Raw genomic sequence first — 25,880 nt, 5'->3', positions numbered from 1 at the left:
CGGTTGTTTGCAATTCATTCTCGACTTTATTGCTGCTTTACAGCACACAACTTAGACACACTCTCTCTCACAGACACACGTACATCTACACACACAGGCTAGAAGCAAGCCCTAGAAGCCGTCCTCCCCTTCTTCTCACTCTCCATTTATCAGGCACAGCCACTGAAGGAGACGCACAAACACACATTAATTGATAACCGGTGTCGTGACATGACCACTCACCTTCCCTGACTCCGCCCTCCATTCACAGACTGACGCTCGGCCACGCCCCCGCTTCTACACCTATCTTCCATCATTATCAACAACTACATACTGGAAGCTCTAAGCAGTTTCAAATACCTTGGGTCTACCATCACCAACAATCCGTCAGTTGATGCTAAAATCAGCAGCTGGCTCAGAAAAGCAGCATCTACTTTTGGGAAACTTACATCCAGAGTATGGGACAACAGGAAACTTACCATCCATACAAAGGTACAGGTGTACAGAACCTGTGTCATCAGCACACTCCTGTATGGAAGCAAAAGTTGAACCTCATACACCAAGAATGGAGGCTAAACTCCTTCCACCTGTGCTGCCTGAGATGCATACTTGGCCTCACCTGGTGAGATAGGACCACACACACCCCAGTCCTGGAGAGAGCACCACTTCCCACCATATTATCTCTCCTGAGGCAGCAACGTCTCCACTGGCTGGGATATGTCCGCCGGGTCAAATTCCAAAGGACACCCTATACACAGGGCTATCATCTGGCAGAAGGCCCATTGGCCACCCTCTGGTCCATTATAAGGATGTCTGTAAACAAGACCGCAAATCTTTTAACATCAATCCAACCACCTGGGAAGATGCCACTCAAGATTGTCACTTATGGCAGCAGGCACTATGCACTGGGCTGCATACCTATGAAACCACCTTGGCTCAGCATCTAGAAATTAAAAGAAAGTTGAGGAAGTAGCAAGCCACCACTACCACTTCCTCAACATCACCGAATCTGGCCTACACCTGCGACATCTGTGGCCAAGTCTGCCACTCCCGGATTGGCCTTCACAGCCACAGAAGATGCTGTGTCAAAACCTAACTCCCAGGCACAAGAAATCTATGGTCTTATGATACTGCAATGCTGAATAATAATAATAATAATAATGTCTTCCTGGAGGCCTCCTCCCATCCATTCTCCCCTCTATGACTACAGGGAGAAGATCCCCATGATGCAGAGTATAGCCGAGCCAGACATTCTGCCTTCCACTGATGATGGATATAATGGACCTCCTCTTGCCAACATGCCAAAGTACTTCTGCATTACATATTTTGTTGGACCAAGAGATGTTAATCACTTTCCTCCAATGCCCAAAACCACATTTCACAATTTATAGCCTTCATACATCCTCCTTTCTTAAGGTCCACAATTTGGCTTCATAAAGTAGAGTGCTCCAAATGATAGTCTTGATCATTCTCTTCTTCAGATCAAGGTTGAATGTTTTTGTCAACAGTTCTTTTCTTTTAGAAAATGCGTCCTTTGCCCAGGCTATTCTCAATCTGATATCTTTCTCATAGTATCCGTCCTGTGTGATCAGGCTCCCAAGGTGGTTGAATTGCGTTACTTGACTTAGTTCACCTTCAAGAAAAATCACAAATTCCTCACCAGGTCTCTTGCTGATTTTCATTACCTTAGTCTTCTTTATGTTGTTCTTCATTCCATATTCCACAGTGGCCTCCTGCATTTTATCCATCATGAGCTGTAGACCCTCAGCAGAGCTGGCTATTGTTGCTTGGTCATCTGCATATCACACTGTCTTGATGAGATGGCCTCCCACTTGAATTCCTTCATTCACATCACTTAAGGCTTCTCTTATCATGGCTTCAGCGTATATGTTAAAAAGTATGGGGGATAGCAAGCAACCATGTCTTGTACCATGGCCAATCACTGCTGGATCTGTTAGGCCATCTTTCATGCTTACTCTCGCACTTTGCCCCATATATAGCCTGACAATCAGTCTCCGATCTCACCAATCAACGCCTATGCAATTCAATTCAAAACTGCCAGGAGCTTTACCCAATTTATTATATTAAAAGTCTTTTCATAGTCCACAAAGCACACATCTTGACATCCTGTTCATGGTCAATGCACCTTTCACTAAGTAGTCTCATTACCATGATAGCCTCTCTTGTGCCAAATCTTTTCCTGAAACTGAATTGGTCCTTACCAAGGTATGCATTAGACTTGGTCTCAATTCTGCTCATCAACATGCAGAGAATAACTTTCATTGCATGCATTATAAAACTTATGGTTCTGTGTTCTTCACATCTTGTAGTTTGCATTTTTTTCTCAATACATATGAGAACCGATTCCAACCAGTCCTCTGGTCATACTCCAGTCATCTATACAGTGCTGCAAAGTTCTACAAATGTGTCAACCCTGACTGTATCAATTGCTTTCCACATTTCTGCAGGAATTCCATGTATTCCTTCTCACTTCCTGTCTGATAGCTGATGTATAGCCTTGATAATTTCCTCCCTTAAGACCTCTATCAACTTCTTCCTCCGGCTCTAATGGGATAATGTCTGGTTTCTCATCCTTGGCATATAACTCTTCTACAGTAGGAGCCTTCTACTTTTTTTCTCTCCGTGCGGATACCGTGCGGATACCGTGCGGATTCCTGCCGTCTCCCATGAGGTTTCCATGAAACCCCCTTGTTCTATGCAAAGTCTAAACACGCCCCAACACGCTCATTCATTGCATTACATAGTGTCGCCATTAGAGGGCGCTCCTCTCACACGAAAACCAGAGCCGTGTATACACCCATTCAGGACGGGAACAATAACAAAGCCCCTAAGGTCGATTGGTCCCAGGCATACTGTACTTCCAGTGAAACTTAAACAACAGTCAGCTGTACCCTACTGTACTGTACATGAGCATTTTTTTTCTGCTGCATGGTCTACATTTCCTTGTTGTTGGTCATGTAGTCATTTACCAATTCTGGCAACATGTGGTTGAAGTAAAATTTACAAAGATGCTGAATTTGTTGGTTTTTGTAATTTGGGTGAAATGGTATGTCCAATTCCAAGTAGGGGCCTGGACGAATGAAACACTTTTTACTTAATGGTCATTTTCAAAGATAATGAAGCAGATGAAAATTACTTTGTCATAGATCATACAACCCACATGTGTATTCTATTAGTTGCAAATGTAATTTCACACAGCCGTTAAGGTATCACGCTGATTTTAACTTCGAACGCAACATGTTGTTCGTTTCAACCGTCCCGCACTGTCGGGACAATTGAAACACGTATGCGGGATGAATGAAACATCGTGTTGTAAACAGAAACCATTCACTGTACTCTGAGCCGGCCCGTGGCATAGGCAATTTAGGCAAATGCTAAGGGCGCTGCGTCCATCCAGGGGCGCAGAAACGGGGGGAGAAAAATTATGACTTCCACTATTCTGAAAACGAGTCAGCATTATAATGTCTTAGCCTAATTTAATTGTACAGCAAAGCATGTAGTCAGGGTGCGATTTGTCAAAAAAAGCGGGGTGGGGTGTGGTCGTGGTTGTTAATCATGAAACAATAAGCACTCAAGTGCGCATCTGCGGCTATTCTCTGTTTTGGCCATGTAATAGCCTAAGTGTTGTTGGCTAAAGAGTGTTTTTGCATAACGTAGATAACTGACATAGATCTGTTGCTTGTTTTGAATATGGCTGCACTTGGAGCAGTCTGTCGGTGTCGTTGAGCAGTCTGGGCTGAAGTAACCCAGATAGCAGAGGGTCGTTGATTCGACGTGGAATCATCGGCATGTTCTTCGACCTATACGCCGTCGAATCACCGTCGATCACTGACGTTGATTCAACACCGCTTTGCTCATACGAGTTTCCGTTGAAACGACGTTGAAAAGTGGCTGGTGGTCGACAGAGAATAGACCCCCTTTCACCCTTTATTCAACTACGGATTTCGGTCGATTTATAGTTGAATTTTCGGCGATGATTCATCCAACTTTACTTCCTGTTTTATGTACAACAGGAAGGCTACAAATTAAGCAAAACGGGCTAAATTAAACTAGCTAACAATAAAGCATCGGGGCTCTTGCCTAGGATGAACACACACATGCATACTTCAACCATGAAAGTGAAACTTAATTTATATCAATGTGCGTAGGCTACGTCCTGTTTTATGTACAACAGGATATAAAAATGCATGCTACAATGCACCTCTCCTAATGTTTGTCAAGCTATCTAATGAGGCATAACTTTTAACATTTATAAGGAACAGAACACACTTGAACAAGTTCTTAGAAACATTTTATGATTTATTTATAATTGTGGCCTATTCCTCCTGCGGCGCAGACCTGTACATGGAAACAGAAAAACATAACCAAAATTAATTTGATGCAGCATTGATAAAGAAAGTCAGCAGTAGGCTATGGGTTTCTAAATGCCACCCTACCTCATTATTTGGACATGGGGAAAAACTATATTTAAAATCCAAAGAGGAATGGAGGGAGGAAAATTAAAACAAAAGAAAGAAATGAAATATAGAGTAGAGAATATTTGATAAAATTAAGGATGTTTTTATTCAGTAAACATTTAAAAAAATGTTCTACAACACTCTAGCCTAGTGACTTACCAGTAACAAAATAGACTTGAAGTATTCAGATCCGCTCTGCATAAAGCAGCTAAATCCTCTCTCTGTCTCCTGGCAGAAAGCTCCTTGGTTTGCTTGTGTCTCAATCACAGCTGGTATTCTGTAGAAAGACTTCTTTTCCCCTTTCCCATCAGCTTTGTTAGAACCCTAACACAGCACAAAAGTTTACCATTGTAGGTTTATGATGAACCAAGTGCCTCGTGGGTTCACAGACCGCGCGCTGCCTTTATTTCCCCCAAATCACGAGTTTGTTGGTCTTCCAATGTGGCGCAGGGTTTGTTTACTTCCGGTTTCGGGTGACGTCAGTGAAAGGGGTCTAATGGGGGCATTACCGCCACCCACTGGATTGGGGTGTAAAGCAGTCTGAACAAAACGTGTAAACATAAACATAGGAGAAATGAACCCGTTTTTCTAACTCGTCCTCACTTAGTCTACTTTTCTTTTTTGATTAGTCTGGATTTGATATTGTAAATTTAAATGTGAATCAATGTATATTCATCGGACATGAACAAATGAATAAATCTTGAGTAATCTTGAGGGGCGTGTGTGTCCGGGGCGCGGTGTCGCGGGGGGGGGATCGAACGAACCCTCCGATCCCCCCTGGCTACGGGCCAGAATTAGATCATCCTACCAATGTTGAAAACTGGCCGGCAAAAGTGACGATGGTTCAACGTCGTATATTCAACCTTCTCTGACGGTCGACAGATCAACCTTTACCCACGTTGATTCAACGGTGATAAATCGACCCTCTCAGACGGCGGAGAAATCAACGTTTCACGGCGCCGTTTCAACGTTGATTTTCTGACGTACGACGGAAACCGACCATTCTGACCAAAACTCTACGTCGTTTCAACGACCCTCTGCTATCGGGGAAAGGTCTTTTATGCACCGAACACGTTTCGCAGCGAGATATTCCAATGGTGCCTGGCACGTTTTTTTAAATAAAACACAGTTGCTTTGTTGATCTGTGTTCTCAATAAAATGACAGTTTAGCAGCTCATTCAAGCAACCATGTTGCGAAGAGCTTCCTGGAGGAAAATATAATAAACGCATTGAAAACAAGAAACAATCTCAGTGCGTCAAGACTGCAGGGAAACGAAACAAGCACTCAGATGTGTTCTCTTTACCAGCGCCGGCGATTGCCTAGAGCGCAGTGTGCCCAGGGGCGCCAAGGGCGACCAAAACCCCACCAAAAAGGAGGGATGGAGTTATTGAATGGAGATGTTACCAAGTGCATCAGTGGTGTTCAGTGTTTTCAACCACTGTGCTGCCGAACTCTAGTACCGCGGAACACTAGTGTGCCGTGAGAGATCACCAAGTGTACCGTGGGAAATTATAGAATGACTGTATATTGTAAGTATTGGGAACAGCGTTTTAGTTTCAGTCAACATTTTCTATTGGTGATGTGCCTGGAGATTTTTTCATTGAAAAACGTGCGCCCTGGCTCATGAAAGGTTGAAAACCTTTTTTACAACACCTCTGATGCGGCTGGGGATGTAGAAATACTGTACGCGCTCCTTACCTCTGCTGTTACACTACCTGTGACAGTAGCTTCTGCTGAAAGAAGCTTTTCAAAATTAAAACTGCTGAAGACATACTTAAGGTCAACAATGAGTCAAGAACGTCTGAATGGGCTTGCTGTAATGAGCATCAACCAAGAGATCTCAAGAGAAATATCATTTGATGATATTATCAAGGAATTTGCCATTAGGAAGACCAGACGAGTCCCATTGTAATGTTACTTCAATAACAAAGTACCCATACAGCAATAGCACTTTTGTTTGAAAATACAGCCCATTGATGTCCTAACAGGGTGCTTAAGTTTGCACAATTTAGAATTGTAGAATTTTTTATTCATTTAATTTGTTAATTCTTCAGAGATGATTTAACTTTTAATAGCAAAAAAGAAACTAAAAACAATTTCTTGTTTATTGTCCATGCACTACACTTTGAACAGGGTGCGGAAGAGTTTTTGCCCATTATATGGAGATATGTATTGAATTTGTGTGGTCATTTTACTTTGTGACACTTTATGTGAATAATGATTAACAATAATAACAATAATGAAAAAGATAAAAATGACTTCTTGTTTATTGTCCATGCACTGTACATTGTTTAAAAGTAATAGAATAGAGTGATTAGATTAAAGTGTTATTTAGATGTTATTAGAGGGTTTTTTTTTCTGGGGGGGGGCGCTAAAACTCAATCTCGCCTAGGGCAGCCAAAGACCTACTGTAGAGCTGGCCCTGACTGTACTCTATTTTTTATGAACCAAACCTGACAGCATACTACTATACTGTACTTGTCATGGGTAAAATTGTATGTAATTTCTCAAACTATAAATGGAATACTGCCCATCACTCAGACAATGTATATCACATCTTGGCCGACCCAGCTTTGACCCAATACAAAATGTGTGCATTTCACTTTTGTGCCTTCAGTAGACTGCTGTATTGAACAGACTGTTGAGACCGGCCCTTTTCACACCTAAAAGCACTGCTTGTTAACGTGTTCGCCATCCAAGCTGGACCACTGACACACCCCATCACACCCCCATCCCCCTCCCTGTCAATATAATATGACTGCGCTTAGATCCAGTACAACAAAAATATGACGCGCATCAGCAGAGAGAGTTCCCAACAGATTCATGCAATGAGGCGAGAAGGAAAGTCCACACAAGAAATAAGAAAAAGTTTGGCATGCCGTGGAATTAAGGTTACAATGCAAGCTGTGAGATATCACTACAAAGAGAGGCCACCCCGTCGCTCTGGTCCAAGGAAATTGCATACGTAAGTATCCAACCCGTGAAACGACTTAAGAAGGCCACTTATAGCCTACCATTAGACTTTCCAACCTAACGTGTTTCATTTTATTTTCACAGCAATGTCCTCTCTGCAATCGACGAGATGACTAAAGCCAACACTGAAATGAATGCCCTGGCTGTTCAACAAAGAATCAAGGCCGATTTTGGTATTGAACTGAGCTTAACAAGCATACGCCGTGCTCGCAGACAAATGGGTTGGAAATTTTCCTCGACCCGTTTCTGTCCAATGCTGAAAGAACGCAACAAAGAGGCAAGGTTGCGACAAGCTTCTGAATGGAAGAAGTCGGGGGAGTTGTTTGACAATGTGCTATTCACTGGCGAAACGACAGTCGCATTGGAACACTTTGCAAGACAAAGTTTCCATAAAAAGGGACACTTCGTCTCAAAGCCACGACCAAAGCACCCACTGAAGCTGCATGCATGGGGAATGATTTCCCGATATGGAGCAGGTCCCCTTGTCATTTTTGAGGGAATAATGGACAGAGAATATTTTGAGGAGACCATCATAAAAGAATTTGCAGCACCATACATCAGGGAAAATTTTGGGACTGATCACCGCTTTTTCCAGGACAATGACCCAAAGCACACCGCAGCTGCGGCTTACTTAGCATCAGAGGGCATCAACTCCCCGATAGCAGAGGGTCGTTGAAACGACGTAGAGTTTTGGTCAGAATGGTCGGTTTCCGTCGTACGTCAGAAAATCAACGTTGAAACGGCGCCGTGAAACGTCGATTTCTCCGCCGTCTGAGAGGGTCGATTTATCACCGTTGAATCAACGTGGGTAAAGGTTGATCTGTCGACCGTCAGAGAAGGTTGAATATACGACGTTGAACCATCGTCACTTTTGCCGGCCAGTTTTCAACATTGGTAGGATGATCTAATTCTGGCCCGTAGCCAGGGGGGATCGGAGGGTTCGTTCGATCCCCCCCCCCGCGACACCGCGCCCCGGACACACACGCCCCTCAAGATTACTCAAGATTTATTCATTTGTTCATGTCCGATGAATATACATTGATTCACATTTAAATTTACAATATCAAATCCAGACTAATCAAAAAAGAAAAGTAGACTAAGTGAGGACGAGTTAGAAAAACGGGTTCATTTCTCCTATGTTTATGTTTACACGTTTTGTTCAGACTGCTTTACACCCCAATCCAGTGGGTGGCGGTAATGCCCCCATTAGACCCCTTTCACTGACGTCACCCGAAACCGGAAGTAAACAAACCCTGCGCCACATTGGAAGACCAACAAACTCGTGATTTGGGGGAAATAAAGGCAGCGCGCGGTCTGTGAACCCACGAGGCACTTGGTTCATCATAAACCTACAATGGTAAACTTTTGTGCTGTGTTAGGGTTCTAACAAAGCTGATGGGAAAGGGGAAAAGAAGTCTTTCTACAGAATACCAGCTGTGATTGAGACACAAGCAAACCAAGGAGCTTTCTGCCAGGAGACAGAGAGAGGATTTAGCTGCTTTATGCAGAGCGGATCTGAATACTTCAAGTCTATTTTGTTACTGGTAAGTCACTAGGCTAGAGTGTTGTAGAACATTTTTTTAAATGTTTACTGAATAAAAACATCCTTAATTTTATCAAATATTCTCTACTCTATATTTCATTTCTTTCTTTTGTTTTAATTTTCCTCCCTCCATCCCTCTTTGGATTTTAAATATAGTTTTTCCCCATGTCCAAATAATGAGGTAGGGTGGCATTTAGAAACCCATAGCCTACTGCTGACTTTCTTTATCAATGCTGCATCAAATTAATTTTGGTTATGTTTTTCTGTTTCCATGTACAGGTCTGCGCCGCAGGAGGAATAGGCCACAATTATAAATAAATCATAAAATGTTTCTAAGAACTTGTTCAAGTGTGTTCTGTTCCTTATAAATGTTAAAAGTTATGCCTCATTAGATAGCTTGACAAACATTAGGAGAGGTGCATTGTAGCATGCATTTTTATATCCTGTTGTACATAAAACAGGACGTAGCCTACGCACATTGATATAAATTAAGTTTCACTTTCATGGTTGAAGTCTGCATGTGTGTGTTCATCCTAGGCAAGAGCCCCGATGCTTTATTGTTAGCTAGTTTAATTTAGCCCGTTTTGCTTAATTTGTAGCCTTCCTGTTGTACATAAAACAGGAAGTAAAGTTGGATGAATCATCGCCGAAAATTCAACTATAAATCGACCGAAATACATAGTTGAATAAAGGGTGAAAGGGGGTCTATTCTCTGTCGACCACCAGCCACTTTTCAACGTCGTTTCAACGGAAACTCGTATGAGCAAAGCGGTGTTGAATCAACGTCGGTGATTCGACGGCGTATAGGTCGAAGAACATGCCGATGATTCCACGTCGAATCAACGACCCTCTGCTATCTGGGCTGGGTTAAAACTCCAGCAGAATCACCGGACTTGAATCCAATCGAACTGGTTTGGCACGCCATGAAGGACTATATCCGCAAAGACGCAAAGCCAGGTACAAAGCAGGAGCTTATCAAAGTCATGCAAGTGTTCTGGAACACAAAAGTGACCGTGGATTTCTGCAACAGACTTATATCAGGTTTATCAAATGTAATCAATCTGGTTATTAGCAACAAAGGAGGGCATAGCGGGAAATGATACCCTGTCTTCAAATAGCGTACTCAGTTGAAATTTCTGATTTAAGATTTGTGATTACATGTGCACCTTTTTAATAAAAAAAAAAAAAAGGCACGAACGTCTCTATTCTTGTTTTTAACTGTATGCCTATGTTGTAACATCGTTGTGCAGTCATGGAATAGTGCTGACCGGTGAACGGTCTGCATTGTTTATTTCACTGTGTATTTTCAACCTAATGCCTCACTGCCGCCATGGTTCCCTACGAAAAAAACAAGAACACTTATGCCGATAGAGTTATTGAGTCTCTTAATCAATTACATAATTACATACAGTAAATCTGACTCCAAACTGACACAAAGTGACGTGGCAACTGGCCCCCCATGTCCCCCCCCCCAATTAGGAGAGGCTTTCAGATGTACATGTCAGTGCTCTGAGCTAAACAAATGCAAATCTGGGGAACAGTTTTACTAGTCTTTTAGAAATGTGTTGCGTTCAACAGTTGTGTTGTGTTCAGAGCCGGCCCCTGGCATAGGCAATATAGGCAAATGCTAAGGGCGCTGCGTCCATCCAGGGGCGCAGAAACGGGGGGAGAAAAATTATGACTTCCACTATTCTGAAAACGAGTCAGCATTATAATGTCTTAGCCTAATTTAATTGTACAGCAAAGCATGTAGTCAGGGTGCGATTTGTCAAAAAAAGCGGGGTGGGGTGTGGTGGTGGTTGTTAATCATGAAACAATAAGCGCTCAAGTGCGCATCTGCGGCTATTCTCTGTTTTGGCCATGTAATAGCCTAAGTGTTGTTGGCTAAAGAGTGTTTTTGCATTATGTAGATACAGTAACTGACATAGGCTACATCCACACGACAACGGCAACGAGATGTTATTTAAAAATATATCGCGTCCAAATGGGCAACAATCAGTAAAATATCAGGTCCATATGGCAACGCAACGCTTGCTGAAAACGATGCAATACACATGCCACACCTCTAGGGGCGCTGTAAGACGGTCCCTTCGGAGACACCAGAACAATAGAAGTAGTAAGGATGCATATTAGCCACAAAGTCAGGAAAATCTGTTTGTAAAATTACATTATAATGACCAAATACAATGAAAAGTATTTTTCCAGTCTCACCTGTGAAAGGTAATCCCATGTGATCTCGTTTGGATGGCAAACCTGTTGGTACAGTTAAACGCAGCTAATCTTTATTCTCCGCTTTGACCTCTCCAAAATGGCGGCGAGGATGACCTATGATTCTACGCGGAAGGCGGTGTCTTTAATGGTCCGGAATAAATTGAATGCTAATTAAATAATGATTAATTTGCTCCTCTACGCCCTTTTTGAGGAATGTATTGTAGGACTTAAACCCACATCTGAAGAGGTGAGATCGCTCTTTTTTTCTCTATTTTTGCTGGCGGGATTGACTCTCTCTCTCTCACTTTGCACCATTACACAATAAATATTCACAGTGAAAATATTTTGTAAGCGCGTTTCATGAACCAAGTTATAGGATTTGTTGACAACTCGCATCGCAATGAGAAGATCATTGGCACTACTGGTGTTAAGAATCAGACCATTTCATAAATGAATATTTTGCTGTAGAGCTGCAGTGTTTGTACAATTGCATGTTTTTGCTTCACTATTACTGTCACTATTCTGCTTCTTGCATTACTACTGTGAACTAACACTGAACATAATAATAATAATAATAATAATATCTAAGCTCGTGTTTCACTCTCACTAGTGCTCTGTAAGGCTTTTTCCTGGTGATATTCGTTACACTTCTACCCGGCGTGAAGCACTCAGTCATGTGGTTGTGACGTCATCGTAAACAAATCCGTTTTACTCATCCAGACGACTTCACAACGGCAACGTTGCCAGATCTTTCCACTCTGGAACCCGTTCTCAAAAAGATTGCGTTTTGGGCACCCAAAACGCCGGTGCCGTGTGGACGCCAGGCCTAAACGATAAGCAGTTGTATCGGAGTCACCTGAATCCGTTGCCGTGTGGACAGGGCCATAGATATGTTGCTTGTTTTGAATATGGCTGCACTTGGAGCAGTCTGTCGGTGTCGTTGAGCAGTCTGGGCTGAAGTAAAGGTCTTTTATGCACCGAACACGTTTCGCAGCGAGATATTCCAATGGTGCCTGGCACGTTTTTTTTTTTTTTAAATAAAACAAAGTTGCTTTGTTGATCTGTGTTCTCATTAAAATGACAGTTTAGCAGCTCATTCAAGCAACCATGTTGCGAAGAGCTTCCTGGAGGAAAATGTAATAAACGCGTTGAAAACAAGAAACAATCTCAGTGCGTCAAGACTGCAGGGAAACGAAACAAGCACTCAGATGTGTTCTCTTTACCAGCGCCGGCGATTGCCTAGAGCGCAGTGTGCCCAGGGGCGCCAAGGGCGACCAAAACCCCACCAAAAAGGAGGGATGGAGTTATTGAATGGAGATGTTACCAAGTGCATCAGTGGTGTACAGTACAGTGTTTTCAACCACTGTGCTGCCGAACTCTAGTACCGCGGAACACTAGTGTGCCGTGAGAGATCACCAAGTGTACCGTGGGAAATTATAGAATGACTGTATATTGTAAATATTGGCAACAGCGTTTTAGTTTCAGTCAACATTTTCTATTGGTGATGTGCCTTGAGATTTTTTCATTGAAAAAAGTGCGCCCTGGCTCATGAAAGGTTGAAAACCTTTTTTACAACACCTCTGAAGCGGCTGGGGATGTAGAAATACGCGCTCCTTACCTCTGCTGTTACACTACCTGTGACAGTACTGTAGCTGCTGCTGAAAGAAGCTTTTCAAAATTAAAACTGCTGAAGACATACAGTACTTAAGGTCAACAATGAGTCAAGAACGTCTGAATGGGCTTGCTGTAATGAGCATCAACCAAGAGATCTCAAGAGAAATATCATTTGATGATATTATCAAGGACCATTAGGAAGACCAGACGAGTCCCATTGTAATGTTACTTCAATAACAAAGTACCCATACAGCAATAGCACTTTTGTTTGAAAATACAGCCCATTGATGTCCTAACAGGGTGCTTAAGTTTGCACAATTTAGAATTGTAGAATTTTTTATTCATTTAATTTGTTAATTTTTCAGAGATGACTTAACTTTTAATAGCAAAAAAGAAACTAAAAACAATTTCTTGTTTATTGTCCATGCACTACACTTTGAACAGGGTGCGGAAGAGTTTTTGCCCATTATATGGAGATATGTATTGAATTTGTGTGGTCATTTTACTTTGTGACACTTTATGTGAATAATGATTAACAATAATAACAATAATGAAAAAGATAAAAATGACTTCTTGTTTATTGTCCATGCACTGTACATTGTTTAAAAGTAATAGAGTGATTAGATTAAAGTGTTATTTAGATGTTATTAGAGGGTTTTTTCTGGGGGGGGGGGGGGGCGCTAAAACTCAATCTCGCCTAGGGCAGCCAAAGACCTAGAGCCGGCCCTGTCCAGAAGTACACGTCTTTGATATGCAGCGGAAAATCGCCGTGGAAAAAAAAACTTTGAGGTAAGATTTGTTTCATATTGACTGGGCATTTAAACATATAACTACTTTTCCTGATATATATGAAACATATTAAAGGCTACACACCCTTTATTCTGTCATTATTGGGCGTGTTACATTGATTCCGATATGCGTAAGAAATATACCCCCTCTGTGAAGATTCTCGACTTGCCTACAGATTAACTCATGGCATTGAATCCCATTTTCATGTATCTTTCTAAAAATTGATTTAGCTGTTTACACATTCATTGTTAAAAGACATGTTCTTGAATTCAGCACCTTTTGTAAGGCATAAAGCTCGTCAGGAATCCCATTTTCATGTATCGTTTTAAAATTTGTTTTCTTTGTTGAGGACGTGTTCTTGAATTCAGCTCGCCTTTTGTAATGCATACAGCTCGTTAGGCTGGAATCCCCCACTAAATGTTCACATTCCAGACCATTGTCACCTCAAGCTGGACCTCCCACAAAACCTGTCCATGTGTAATAAATAGCAAGACGTTGCACATTTGATTTTTTTCAGCATTTTCATATAGGACAACACATTTCTTTGGTCACAATGGAGACTGCTGCGTTCTACATGGCACGGACTGTCGACAGACCAAAACGTCTTGTATCCAAAGTAAGTTCATGTGCGCAACTTTCTATGCACTGCAAAAAAATTCTAGTTTCTAGTTAAAAAAAAACATCCAGTTTAGGACATCCAGGACTCCAGTAGCCTATGCTATTCTAAACTAAATATTGCTTTGCTTATTCTAGACAGCGCAGCCCTTGCAACACGCTGCCAAAAAACGGGGGTCTGCTAAGCCAGCTAGCACGCCTGCAAAATCCAAAGTGCGCCTTGTAAGGAAGAAATCGGTAAGTTGTCTGAGTTAAGACCATCCAAATAAATGACCCTAATGAAGCCATTGTGCATATAATTTATAGGCCTATCTTTTAATGTTTATGAATTGTGACTCACATCTATCATTTTCATTTAGGCTGTGACAGTGGCAACAGCCGGCGGCAGAACAGGCTGCTCTGGACTTTACAAGGAAGAGATTAGGATTATGAAAAAGCAACTAAATGACATGGACAATCGCTTGAAGACAGTGTCAAGAGAATTGGAGGTGGAGAAGCAGTTTAGAAAGGCTGTGGAGGAACATCTTAACAAGGCAGTGGAGGACCGTGCAAAGGCAGAGGAACGCTTCAAGAAGGTGGAGGAACTTCTGCAGCGGCTGGTTATCTTGGTTTTTTAGGCTACAGTACTTGTCTTGTGAAAACGAAAAGTGCTTTTGCGCACATGTCCCCCCAGTGACATCAACCATTTTTATACCTTTTTCCCGTTCCAATTTTGTTGTCAAGTTTGCACTACTGTAGCTAATAAAATGCACAAATGAAAACACCTTTCTACTGTCGTTCATAATAAAAGCCTGTAGTCTAAGACATTAGGAACATAGCTGATGAAATAACACCAGTGCAGGTAGTTATGCCAAAGGGCAGTATAACACCTACACAAATATGGATAACTATCTTTTTTCAAGAGTGGATGGGTTCAAAATGTTGTCGTATGGTGGTGGAGGTGAAAAACCGCATCAAGGTGAAAAACCATACTGTATGTCTTCATAATCAAAGCAAAGCAGTAAAAAATATATCTTGATCTGGATATCCTGATCTGCACAGTCTTTGTTACCCCGGAATGCAAGGTAGTAGAGCCAAATATTAATTGCAGTCCATTACTTTATCATGTTTTCAGTGAAAAAGGCATGAGAAATGAGTTAAATGTTTAGAGAAGTGAATATGTGCAGTCGTAATGCAAGCAATGTTGCGTATATTTTCTATATTTCTATAACGTAGGCCTACTTGACGTATTTGATCAATGAATATGTTCGTTTGTTATTGTAATTTTAAATTTTCGAGTAAGCCAGGATTCCCCTGGCTTCCATTACGACACGCCCCTGAATCAGTCAGAAACTAATTTCAGGCACTAATTTCACTCGAATCAACATGAACGTTTCGTTCATGTTTCATTCATCTTCTTGTTCGTCACTCATGCCTCATAATTTGAAAAATTCACGTTCGTTCTGTATTTTAGAAATGTGTTGTGTTCAACACAACCAGGGCCGGCTCTTTGGCTGCCCTAGGCGAGATTGAGTTTTAGCGCCCCCCCCCCCCTCCCCCCCCTCCCCCCCAAAAAAAACCCTCTAATAACATCTAAATAACACTTTAATCTAATCACTCTATTCTATTACTTTTAAACAATGTACAGTGCATGGACAATAAACAAGAAGTCATTTTTATCTTTTTCATTATTGTTATTATTGTTAATCATTATTCACATAAAGTGTCACAAAGTAAAATGACCACACAAATTCAATACATATCTCCATATAATGGGCAAAAACTCTTCCGCACCCTGTTCAAAGTGTAGTGCATGGACAATAAACAAGAAATTGTTTTTAGTTTCTTTTTTGCTATTAAAAGTTAAGTCATCTCTGAAGAATTAACAAATTAAATGAATAAAAAATTCTACAATTCTAAATTGTGCAAACTTAAGCACCCTGTTAGGACAGCAATGGGCTGTATTTTCAAACAAAAGTGCTATTACTGTATTACTTTGTTATTGAAGTAACATTACAATGGGACTCGTCTGGTCTTCCTAATGGCAAATTCCTTGATAATATCATCAAATGATATTTCTCTTGAGATCTCTTGGTTGATGCTCATTACAGCAAGCCCATTCAGACGTTCTTGACTCATTGTTGACCTTAAGTACTGTATGTCTTCAGCAGTTTTAATTTTGAAAAGCTTCTTTCAGCAGCAGCTACAGTACTGTCACAGGTAGTGTAACAGCAGAGGTAAGGAGCGCGTACAGTATTTCTACATCCCCAGCCGCATCAGAGGTGTTGTAAAAAAGGTTTTCAACCTTTCATGAGCCAGGGCGCACTTTTTTCAATGAAAAAATCTCAAGGCACATCACCAATAGAAAATGTTGACTGAAACTAAAACGCTGTTGCCAATATTTACAATATACAGTCATTCTATAATTTCCCACGGTACACTTGGTGATCTCTCACGGCACACTAGTGTTCCGCGGTACTAGAGTTCGGCAGCACAGTGGTTGAAAACACTGTACTGAACACCACTGATGCACTTGGTAACATCTCCATTCAATAACTCCATCCCTCCTTTTTGGTGGGGTTTTGGTCGCCCTTGGCGCCCCTGGGCACACTGCGCTCTAGGCAATCGCCGGCGCTGGTAAAGAGAACACATCTGAGTGCTTGTTTCGTTTCCCTGCAGTCTTGACGCACTGAGATTGTTTCTTGTTTTCAACGCGTTTATTACATTTTCCTCCAGGAAGCTCTTCGCAACATGGTTGCTTGAATGAGCTGCTAAACTGTCATTTTAATGAGAACACAGATCAACAAAGCAACTTTGTTTTATTAAAAAAAAAAAACGTGCCAGGCACCATTGGAATATCTCGCTGCGAAACGTGTTCGGTGCATAAAAGACCTTTACTTCAGCCCAGACTGCTCAACGACACCGACAGACTGCTCCAAGTGCAGCCATATTCAAAACAAGCAACAGATCTATGTCAGTTACTGTATCTACGTAATGCAAAAACACTCTTTAGCCAACAACACTTAGGCTATTACATGGCCAAAACAGAGAATAGCCGCAGATGCGCACTTGAGCGCTTATTGTTTCATGATTAACAACCACCACCAGACCCCACCCCGCTTTTTTTGACAAATCGCACCCTGACTACATGCTTTGCTGTACAATTAAATTAGGCTAAGACATTATAATGCTGACTCGTTTTCAGAATAGTGGAAGTCATAATTTTTCTCCCCCCGTTTCTGCGCCCCTGGATGGACGCAGCGCCCTTAGCATTTGCCTATATTGCCTATGCCACGGGCCGGCTCTGCTTCTGGACGTGACAGACTTCCCTGTTGTTGTTTTTTTTATCAAGTAGCGAATAGCATGGGGGCAGGCAATGTACTGTACAGTACCAGCATTTTTGTCTAAACAGTTAGGGAGCTATGGCAGCAATTGTAATATTTCCTTTGTGTAGCACACTAGCTCTATACAACAGTCTGCAACCGTCTGGGTACTGAGGAGACAAGTTTCTCAAATTTAGAAATGGGAATGCTGTCCCATTCTTGTCTAATACAGTACAATGTGTCTCGCTAGGAAGGGCTGATTTTCGGCTGCATCGCAGGAAACTACAGGAACATGCCTGAAAAATCAGCTCTTCCAAGTCAAAGAAAAGGAGACGTCCGGTTTGCACCGCTGCAGTAGGATTACGCCGTTATATTAGGCTTTCCTGATCGGTCTTCCTTCCTCACCCACCAATAAAAACACAGGAGATTCGAGATCACGTTCTTTCTGTTTATTTTTTCCATCATTAAAATATGATGTCCATCGTTGAATCACTTCCTGTAGGAGATAAAAACTGTAGCCTAAGCATGTAAATGCAAATAACTATTGGCATGAAAACGTGTCTATTGCACAGTTTTGCAACTTCATCTCCCGGGAATAGCCCCGGATCTCTCGGCCGTCATTTGAAAAAAAAAAAAAAAGCGAATATTATATTTGCTTGTACACAAGACTTTGAGCAGTGGCTGTGGCCACAACGCTCTGGCCAGGACAGCAATAATGCAACTTCGTAACCAGCGAAGACCGCAGATTCTGGTGTGCTCATGGCCACCTTCTGAATAATTTGTCACAAAATGTTACAAAGTTAAAATCGGTATTCTTGACGCTCAATGCGAAATGGTTTCAGATTATACTGTATATAGATTTGGAGTGACATCAACCAGTGAGCACGTAATGTTTCGCTCATTCCAGGTTAGTGAAAAGCAGTCGCGTTGCGGACTTTAGTGGTCTTGCTGCTGTCTCGTCAGCCAGCTACTGTACACACTTCACTTTCCCAGGACACCCTGCTGCACCCTGTGCTAAGAAACAGACAAATTGTGCTGTAGATTAATATGATGTTACCAGTAGCAAGCTATGATTGTTGAGATTGTTTGAGATAAAGATTTTTTAAAGATGAAAACAGAAACATAGCCAGTGCAAGCGCTGAGCCCCAGCAGGAGCCAGCTGCAGCTATTTACTGTTACAGTACTTATCTTGTTCTTGCATTAATCAGAATACGCACAGGTGCATCTGTGCAGCGCCCCTCCCCTCTCTCCGTTTGCTTATGGAGAAGTGCTTCTAAATTGCCAGCTTAGCTCGGAGCAAACTTCGTGTGACATACAGTACAGTAATGACAAAATCAATCCGCATTTAATAAAATGAAATAACTGGTGAATATAATGGGAATGCGCAAACAGAAAAGGGAAGTAAGAACACATTATTTTACCGTTGTACTCCACATACAGTACAGTATGCGCAGCGCCAGATGTAGGCAAACAGTCACCAATAAAATGAGCAACAGCTCAAATAACCCGATGTTGATACATTGCCCAACACAAAGGGAAAGTCATGCCAGTTTTGTAGGAAACCTGGAACATGTTGAAGTGGATGTTTTGAGAAGTGTTTATGTTCGTATTGTTTTCCCCACGCGATGCCTGAATAATCCACGTCAACTGTCTGTCTGTTATAACAAATGAATGACAGACATTACAAGGCCGTACAGCTAACTAATATTGCATAGTTAATCATCGGGACTCAGTGTAAACAAATCAGCATTATTGAACAAACGAATAACAACCCAGATATACCACCAACGTTTAGAGCAATGCGCCGTATTGGCGTAATATCGCCTCAGCTCAAGTCAGGTTTTGGACATGGTACTGTAAGCGAGAAAACTGCACTTCTTTCAACGGGACTTAAACTCTGGTTTATTGCCATCCTCTTCAGAAACGTTGATCTGGCTTGTCAATGCAACTTCACAAATCACTGCTCCTCCCCGTGGAAAAAAATGGTATTGCAGCTGTGTTTTTTAAGGGGCGTTGCCAGTCCAGGCTTCATCAACACGTCATGTGTGGAGGATTACGATACGGGCACGGCCCTCGCACGGACCCCGCACGGACCAAGCATAGTGCGGGCATGGAAACAGGCAAACAAATGAATGGCTTCTACTGTATATACTCTTTCCATCTCTTCTTGACCTCACCTGGGTCTGTTAGCAGAGATCCATCCTTGCTGAGCACATTTTCTTGTTTCTTTCCCTCACACTTCCCCTGGCAGAACTCCTTTATTTTTGGATACATTAGATCTGATCTTCCTCTTCTTTCCAGTTCTTCTAGTTCACTGCATTGACTCTCCCACCACTTGACATGTGCTCTATTGGTTTCACTGTGAAGCTCATTACTTAACGTCCTATACATTGTTCTACCATACGCAGAGTTGATGTTCTTCCATTTCTGCCTCTCCTCCATCTTGTCCAGCATTTGCTCGGTAACCCAAGGATTCTTGGCCTTTTTCCTTGCTTTGTATCTGAAATTTTCCTCCCCACTTTTTACTACCACATTTTTTCAAGTGATTCTAGTTGTTCTCTACAGCATTCTGGCTTTTACCTTCAGGATCCTTTTTGAGATATTGATCCATGCTCTCTGCAAACTTTTCCTGGGAATGACTTTTCAGTTTCTCCCTATTCCATTTCTTGATCTTCTTACTACCACATATTCTCTCTGATTTTAATTTTACCTTCATCACAACCAGATTATGATCAGAATTACAATCAGCTCCTGGGTACGCTGCAGCATTCTTCACACTGTTGCAATACCTCTGGTTCACTAATATGTAATCAATCTGTAAGCACCAGATGTCCCCTGGCACCTTCCATGTAAACCTTCTCCTCAAGTTATGCTGAAAACAGGTGTTAGCTATCATAAAATACCTGCTTTCACAGAACTCTATTAACATGTCTCCCCTCTCATTCCTTCTGCCAAGGCCAAAACAGCCTGCAACTAAACCCTCACTTTCACTTCTTTCCCCAACAACTGCATTGAAGTCTCCTAGTATTATCATTACCCTTTCCAAGTTTGAGCATTTATTCTATGTTATCATACATTTCCTCTACTTCTTCATCCAGATGGTCACTGGTAGGCATGTACATGACAACAACCATAATATCTATCAGTTTACCTCTTAATCTGATCATCAAAAGTCGATCATTATATGGTTCCACCCTCTCAACACACTGTGCCACCTGGTGGTCTAGGAGCAGCACAACACTTCTTCTCTCCTTGTCCCCCCAGAGTAAATTGCATGCACATCATCACTAAGGAAATCTCCTTTATCCTTTAAAAGCACTTTGGTAAGGCCTAGTGTCTGAATCTTTAGCCTGCTCATTTCATACTTGATGTTCTCTAACTTCTCTTGGCTTGTTCTTACGTTCCATGTACAAATTCGAATGTGTATGGAGGAGATTTCGCATGATGATGGCCTGGGAGACCCTCCTCCTCTCCTGCTGGAAGCGGCAACTTGCCTAGCAGAGGTCCCGTTTACGTCGTTACTACCAATAGCATTCATTCTAGCAGTCATACTATACTATAAGGAATCATGGGAAAATTACTGCTGAGGTTGTTTCCCATTGCCTTCCTCAGCCGCAGTGACCACCTAACTGGACCTAATGGACCCAAGCATATACAATGCTAGCATCCTTCTGTATACACCTTTGGCCATGGATGACTCATCTGCTGATACAACTATCCATCACACTGCTACCCATGACTTGTAGGAAGTCCTCCTGAGTGGTAATTTTGCTGTATCCCTGGCTTGGGAGGCTAAGGGAGTACTGACACTTGCCCAAGGAGAGCTCACAGACTAGCAGAGGGAAGAAATTGTCTTACTTCTCCATTGTAGACCGCCCCGAAGGGGTGACTACATCCCTCGCTTCAGCATTCCTGGTGCCAAAACCCAGGAATGCTGAAGCGAACCGCCATCATGGAGTCTTCCCCATTCAAGGAGCTTGTCCATGGCCTTGCCCTACAAAGAGAGACATGACTTAAAAATGTAACAAAAGGTCAGAGGCCAGTATGTGTCCGGATAGCACTCAGTGTTTAAGTTGTGTTAATCTATGCAATAAAAGTGCTATAAGGCAACTTCTTTCGTATAAGTATATTTTTTGGCTACTTCTGAGGTACAGGCTTCCATGACACTGATAAGTGATGTGGTAGGTTAAGCTTGTATGTGAATTCATTGATATGTTGTAAAATTTTGAAGGGGCTGATGTAGTAGTGGTGAATTTCCTACATTCATGCAGGACCTTGATATATTTTGTGGACAGCCATATTTCATCTCCAGCTTCATACTGTGGTGTAACATTTCAACATCTGCCTGCGAATTTCTTGCCACTCTGGGTTGCTTCTTCTAGGTGCTGGTGTGCAACCTCCCATACTTATTCACTCCTCCTGAACAAGTTATTAGTGTCAGGGGAGTCAAAGGGAATTGCACTCTCAGCGAATAGTGGGGGGTTGTTGATCTAGTACACACTGGGACAGGGGTAGTTGTGTGGTTGAATGATGTAAACATATTTTCCTGCCATGGGCATATTTTGCCCATGGCAGGAATTGGGCCCAGTCCTCCTGGTTGGCAGTGCAGTATGCTCTCAGGAAGTGGCCCACTTCTTGGTTTGCCTATAATGGCTGTGGGGTCTTCAGAGGGGAGACCAGAGACTGGATTGTTTGAATGGAATTCAAACTCCTATTTTGTGAAAACAACTGGTTCATAACAATTAGACTGCCTCTGTGACAATCTTTAATATCTTGTCCATAGACTAGCAAATCATGATGCCACCTGCTAAGATCTAAAACAAAAGAGTGATCATTTTGTGAGACAAGTGACACTTGGAGGTTTTGTGACAGATGGAACACATTTATGGTGGCTTGACACTCTGTCATGTAGCCTACCACATATGCACAAAATTGCAGCCTAAGAAACATAAATATTTACATTATACTGTATGGCAGTGGGGGTGTGGTCAAGCACTGGTTTGTGAATGGAAAGCAAAGCCGGGGGGGGTGATTGGCAGAGTGATTGCACTTGTGTATAATTAATGTGCTGTGTGTGCTTTGACAGGGAGTAGATAAAAAGGTGGAGAGGAGAGAAGGAAGGGAGAGCTTCCCTGTGCACTGTGTTTTGTGTGTGTCCGCATGTGTGAGAGTTATCCAACTGAAAGCTGAAAAGCTATAATAAAAGATGTCAACATACTGAACCCACCTGTCTGGGTGTTTCAGTGTCCCACCTCTCCCAACAAGAGTATTACACTGGTGCCAAAACCCAGGAATGCTGAAGCGAACCGCCATCATGGAGTCTTCCCCATTCAAGGAGCTCGTCCATGCCCTTGCCACTACCCAGCAGAACCAGCTCCACATGCTGGTTATGATGCGCTTCAAGGCCCTGTTGTAGGCCCAGCAGGAAGACCACCAGGTGCTCCTGCATCTCATTTCGCCTGCAGGTGTGCCATCCACAGAGTCAGCAGGCTTCCTCCATGTCACCCTCATGAAAATAGGACCATGTGGTGATGGAGCCGAGGCCTTCATAGCGCTCTTCAAGTGAGCCAAAGAAGTGTGGGGATGGCCTGATGAGCAGCGAGCAGCTTACCTACTGCAGCTCATCACCGGCAAAGTGCAGCTTGTTTGCCAGCAATTGCCCACTGACAACAGACTGGTTGACATGGATCTGAAGCACACTATCCTGCAGCGAGTCAGGCACACCCTCAAGTAACACAGTCAGCAGTTCCATGCACTGACACTGGAGGAAGTCAGCCAGCAGCTGTGGGATGCCAGCAGGTGGCAGCTGGGGACAAAAGATCATGATATCAAGGGGATCATCGATGCAGTGGCACTGGAGCAGTTCATTGCTCAGCTGCCAAAGGGTACTGCAGAGTGGGTCCAATGCCACTGACCAGCATTGCTAGATTGAGCAATTGAGCTGGCAGAGGACCATCTGGCAGTGGTTCCAGTGACAAGTGGACATCCTGCCTCTCCTTTCTCACTCTCTCTCATCTTGCCCCCTCCTCCCATTCTGTCCTTCCCTCCCATCCCCTCCCTGTACTGTGGAAGTTGGGATCTATTCCCCTGCAGCCAGCTTCCTGAGCCTATGGTCCCCCTTCTCCCTCTTCCTCTAATGCTTCTGTGTCTTCCCCTCAGGTGAGTGATCCTCACCCCAGCAGTGCAGAGGTGAGGCCTGGGCTGGTGTGCTGGCATTGCAGGGAGCCTGGGCACTTCCAGGACCAGTGCCATGCCATGGAGGTGGGGGCAGTGGTCTGGATTCCCAATGCACCAGAAACCACCCCTAATTGAACTGGAATGTACTGCATACTGTTGAATATCCAAGGGGGTACACAGCACATGTTGGTGGATTCAGGCTGTAATCAGAACTCCATCCGCCAAAGCTTGGTGCAAGATGAGGCATTGTGTACTGCACATTTGATGTAGGTTCTGTGTGTGCATGGGGATGTTCACGAGTACCCACTGGTGGCTGTCCAGTTTCAATTTTGTGGAAAAAAAGCATAATGTGGAGGCAGTGGTTAGTCTGTACCTCACCCACCCACTAATTCTGGGAACAGATTGGCTGTGGTTTAAGTATTTAATGGAGCAAGTAGTGATGGATGGGTCCTGTAGTAATGCATCACAGGGGGAGCCTAGCATAGTGTTGACAGGGGAGGCTGTCCCAGAGTCATCTATGTCAGCTCTGTGTCATAGTGACAAGGAGAGTGGGGAGTGCCCCAGCCCTCCTCTCCATTTCCCAGGGGATTTCCCTCTTGAGCAGGGGCAGGAGACTTTGCAACACACTTTTGACCAAGTGAGAGTAGTCAATGGTCAAACCCTCCAGCCCAACATTGTGCTCGCCTGCCCATACTTTTCAATAATTAAGGATGGACTGTATCAAGTGATGCAGGATACTCAGACCTGTGAAAAACTGATACAGTTATTGGTCCTAAAGAGCTGGAGTCTACTCGTATTCCATGCGACCCTGTGGCAGGACACCTAGGACAAGATAAAACATTAGCCCATCTCATGGCTCATTTCTACTGGCCAGGGATTCACAGGGATGTCCGCAGGTGGTGTGTGGCATGTCACAAATGCCAGATAGTGAATCCAGTGGCCACCCCAAAAGTGTCATTGCACCCTCTTCCCCTAATTGAGACCCCCTTCAAAAGAATTGGGATGGATCTCTTCGGGTCATTAGATAGGTCGGCATGAGAGCATTGCTTTATTGTAGTACTGATGGATTATGCAATGCGATACCCAGAAGCAGTACCACTGCATAGCATTTCTGCATGTAATGTCACAGAGGCACTGTTTAAAATCATCTCTTGAGTTGGGATTCTAAAAGAAATCATGACTGACCAAGGCACTACGTTTATGTCACACAGCCTTCGTGAACTTGATGAGTTATTGGAGGTTAAATCAAGCCACACAATTGTTTATTATCCTCAGACAGACAGCTTGGTCGAGCAATTTAACCAAATCCTAAAGAACTAAATTTGTAAGTTTGTGCACAAAGACACTCATAATTGAGATACAGTTAGGTCCATATATATTTGGACACCGACACAAATTTTGTTTTTTTACCTGTTTACCGAAACATATTCAAGTTATAGTTATATAATGGACATGGACATAAAGTCCAGACTTTCAGCTTTCATTTGAGGGTATCCAAATTAAAATTGGATGAAGGGTTTAGGAGTTTCAGCTCCTTAACATGTGCCACCCTGTTTTTAAAGGGACCAAAAGTAATTGGACAATTGACTCAAAGGCTATTTCATGGGCAGGTGTGGGCAATTTCTTCGTTATGTCATTCTCAATTAAGCAGATAAAAGTCCTGGAGTTGATCTGAGGTGTGGTGCTTGCATTTGGAAGATTTTGCTGTGAAGAAAACATGCGGTCAAAGGAGCTCTCCATGCAGGTGAAACAAGCCATCCTTAAGCTGCGAAAACAGAAAAAACCCATCCGAGAAATTGCTACAATATTAGGAGTGGCAAAATCTACAGTTTGGTACATCCTGAGAAAGAAAGAAAGCACTGGTGAACTCATCAATGCAAAAAGACCTGGACGCCCACAGACGACAACAGTGATGGATGATCGCAGAATAATTTCCATGGTGAAGAGAAACCCCTTCACAACATCCAACCAAGTGAACAACACTCTCCAGGATGTAGGTGTATCAATATCCAAATCTACCATAAAGAGAAGACTGCATGAAAGTAAATACAGAGGGTTCACTGCATGGTGCAAGCCACTCATAAGCCTCAAGAATAAAAAGGCTAGATTGGACTTTGCTAAAAAACATCTAAAAAAGCCAGCATAGTTCTGCAAGAACATTCTTTGGACAGATGAAACCAAGATCAACCTCTACCAGA

The 25,880-nt window shown here is 42.8% G+C and overlaps 1 protein-coding gene and 2 long non-coding RNA genes across 3 annotated transcripts; 2 read left to right on the top strand and 1 right to left on the bottom strand.

Annotated features, from left to right (window-relative positions):
* Window positions 1-4,278: 4,278 nt before the first annotated feature.
* On the bottom strand, window positions 4,279-5,341 carry LOC132875598 (uncharacterized). The gene is made up of 2 exons (XR_009651845.1): window positions 4,617-5,341; window positions 4,279-4,338 (listed from the first exon to the last, which is right to left on the bottom strand). It is a non-coding gene; the product is annotated as an uncharacterized LOC132875598 (long non-coding RNA).
* A 1,566-nt stretch (window positions 5,342-6,907) lies between these two features.
* Window positions 6,908-8,107, top strand: LOC132875670 (uncharacterized). Its single transcript, XM_060912619.1, has 2 exons — window positions 6,908-7,423; window positions 7,516-8,107. The coding sequence occupies exons 1-2, from the start codon at window positions 7,245-7,247 to the stop codon at window positions 8,105-8,107; spliced, it is 771 nt and encodes a 256-aa protein (XP_060768602.1). The 5' UTR covers window positions 6,908-7,244.
* A 17-nt stretch (window positions 8,108-8,124) lies between these two features.
* LOC132875627 (uncharacterized) lies at window positions 8,125-9,313 on the top strand. The gene is made up of 2 exons (XR_009651849.1): window positions 8,125-8,975; window positions 9,254-9,313. It is a non-coding gene; the product is annotated as an uncharacterized LOC132875627 (long non-coding RNA).
* Window positions 9,314-25,880: the final 16,567 nt, after the last annotated feature.

Source organism: Neoarius graeffei, chromosome 28 (assembly GCF_027579695.1).
Source record: "Neoarius graeffei isolate fNeoGra1 chromosome 28, fNeoGra1.pri, whole genome shotgun sequence".
NCBI lineage: Eukaryota > Metazoa > Chordata > Actinopteri > Siluriformes > Ariidae > Neoarius > Neoarius graeffei.
Note: the sequence above shows the minus strand (reverse complement) of the source record. Positions and strands in the feature narration are given on the sequence as shown.

What these genes read in the sequence shown, in the direction of transcription:
- LOC132875670 (XM_060912619.1), top strand. Translation starts at nt 7,245, where the DNA reads ATGACGCGCATCAGCAGAGAGAGTTCCCAACAGATTCATGCAATGAGG. An exon ending in GGTCCAAGGAAATTGCATAC is followed by an intron (nt 7,424 to 7,515) that starts GTAAGTATCCAA and finishes TTATTTTCACAG; the next exon opens with CAATGTCCTCTCTGCAATCG.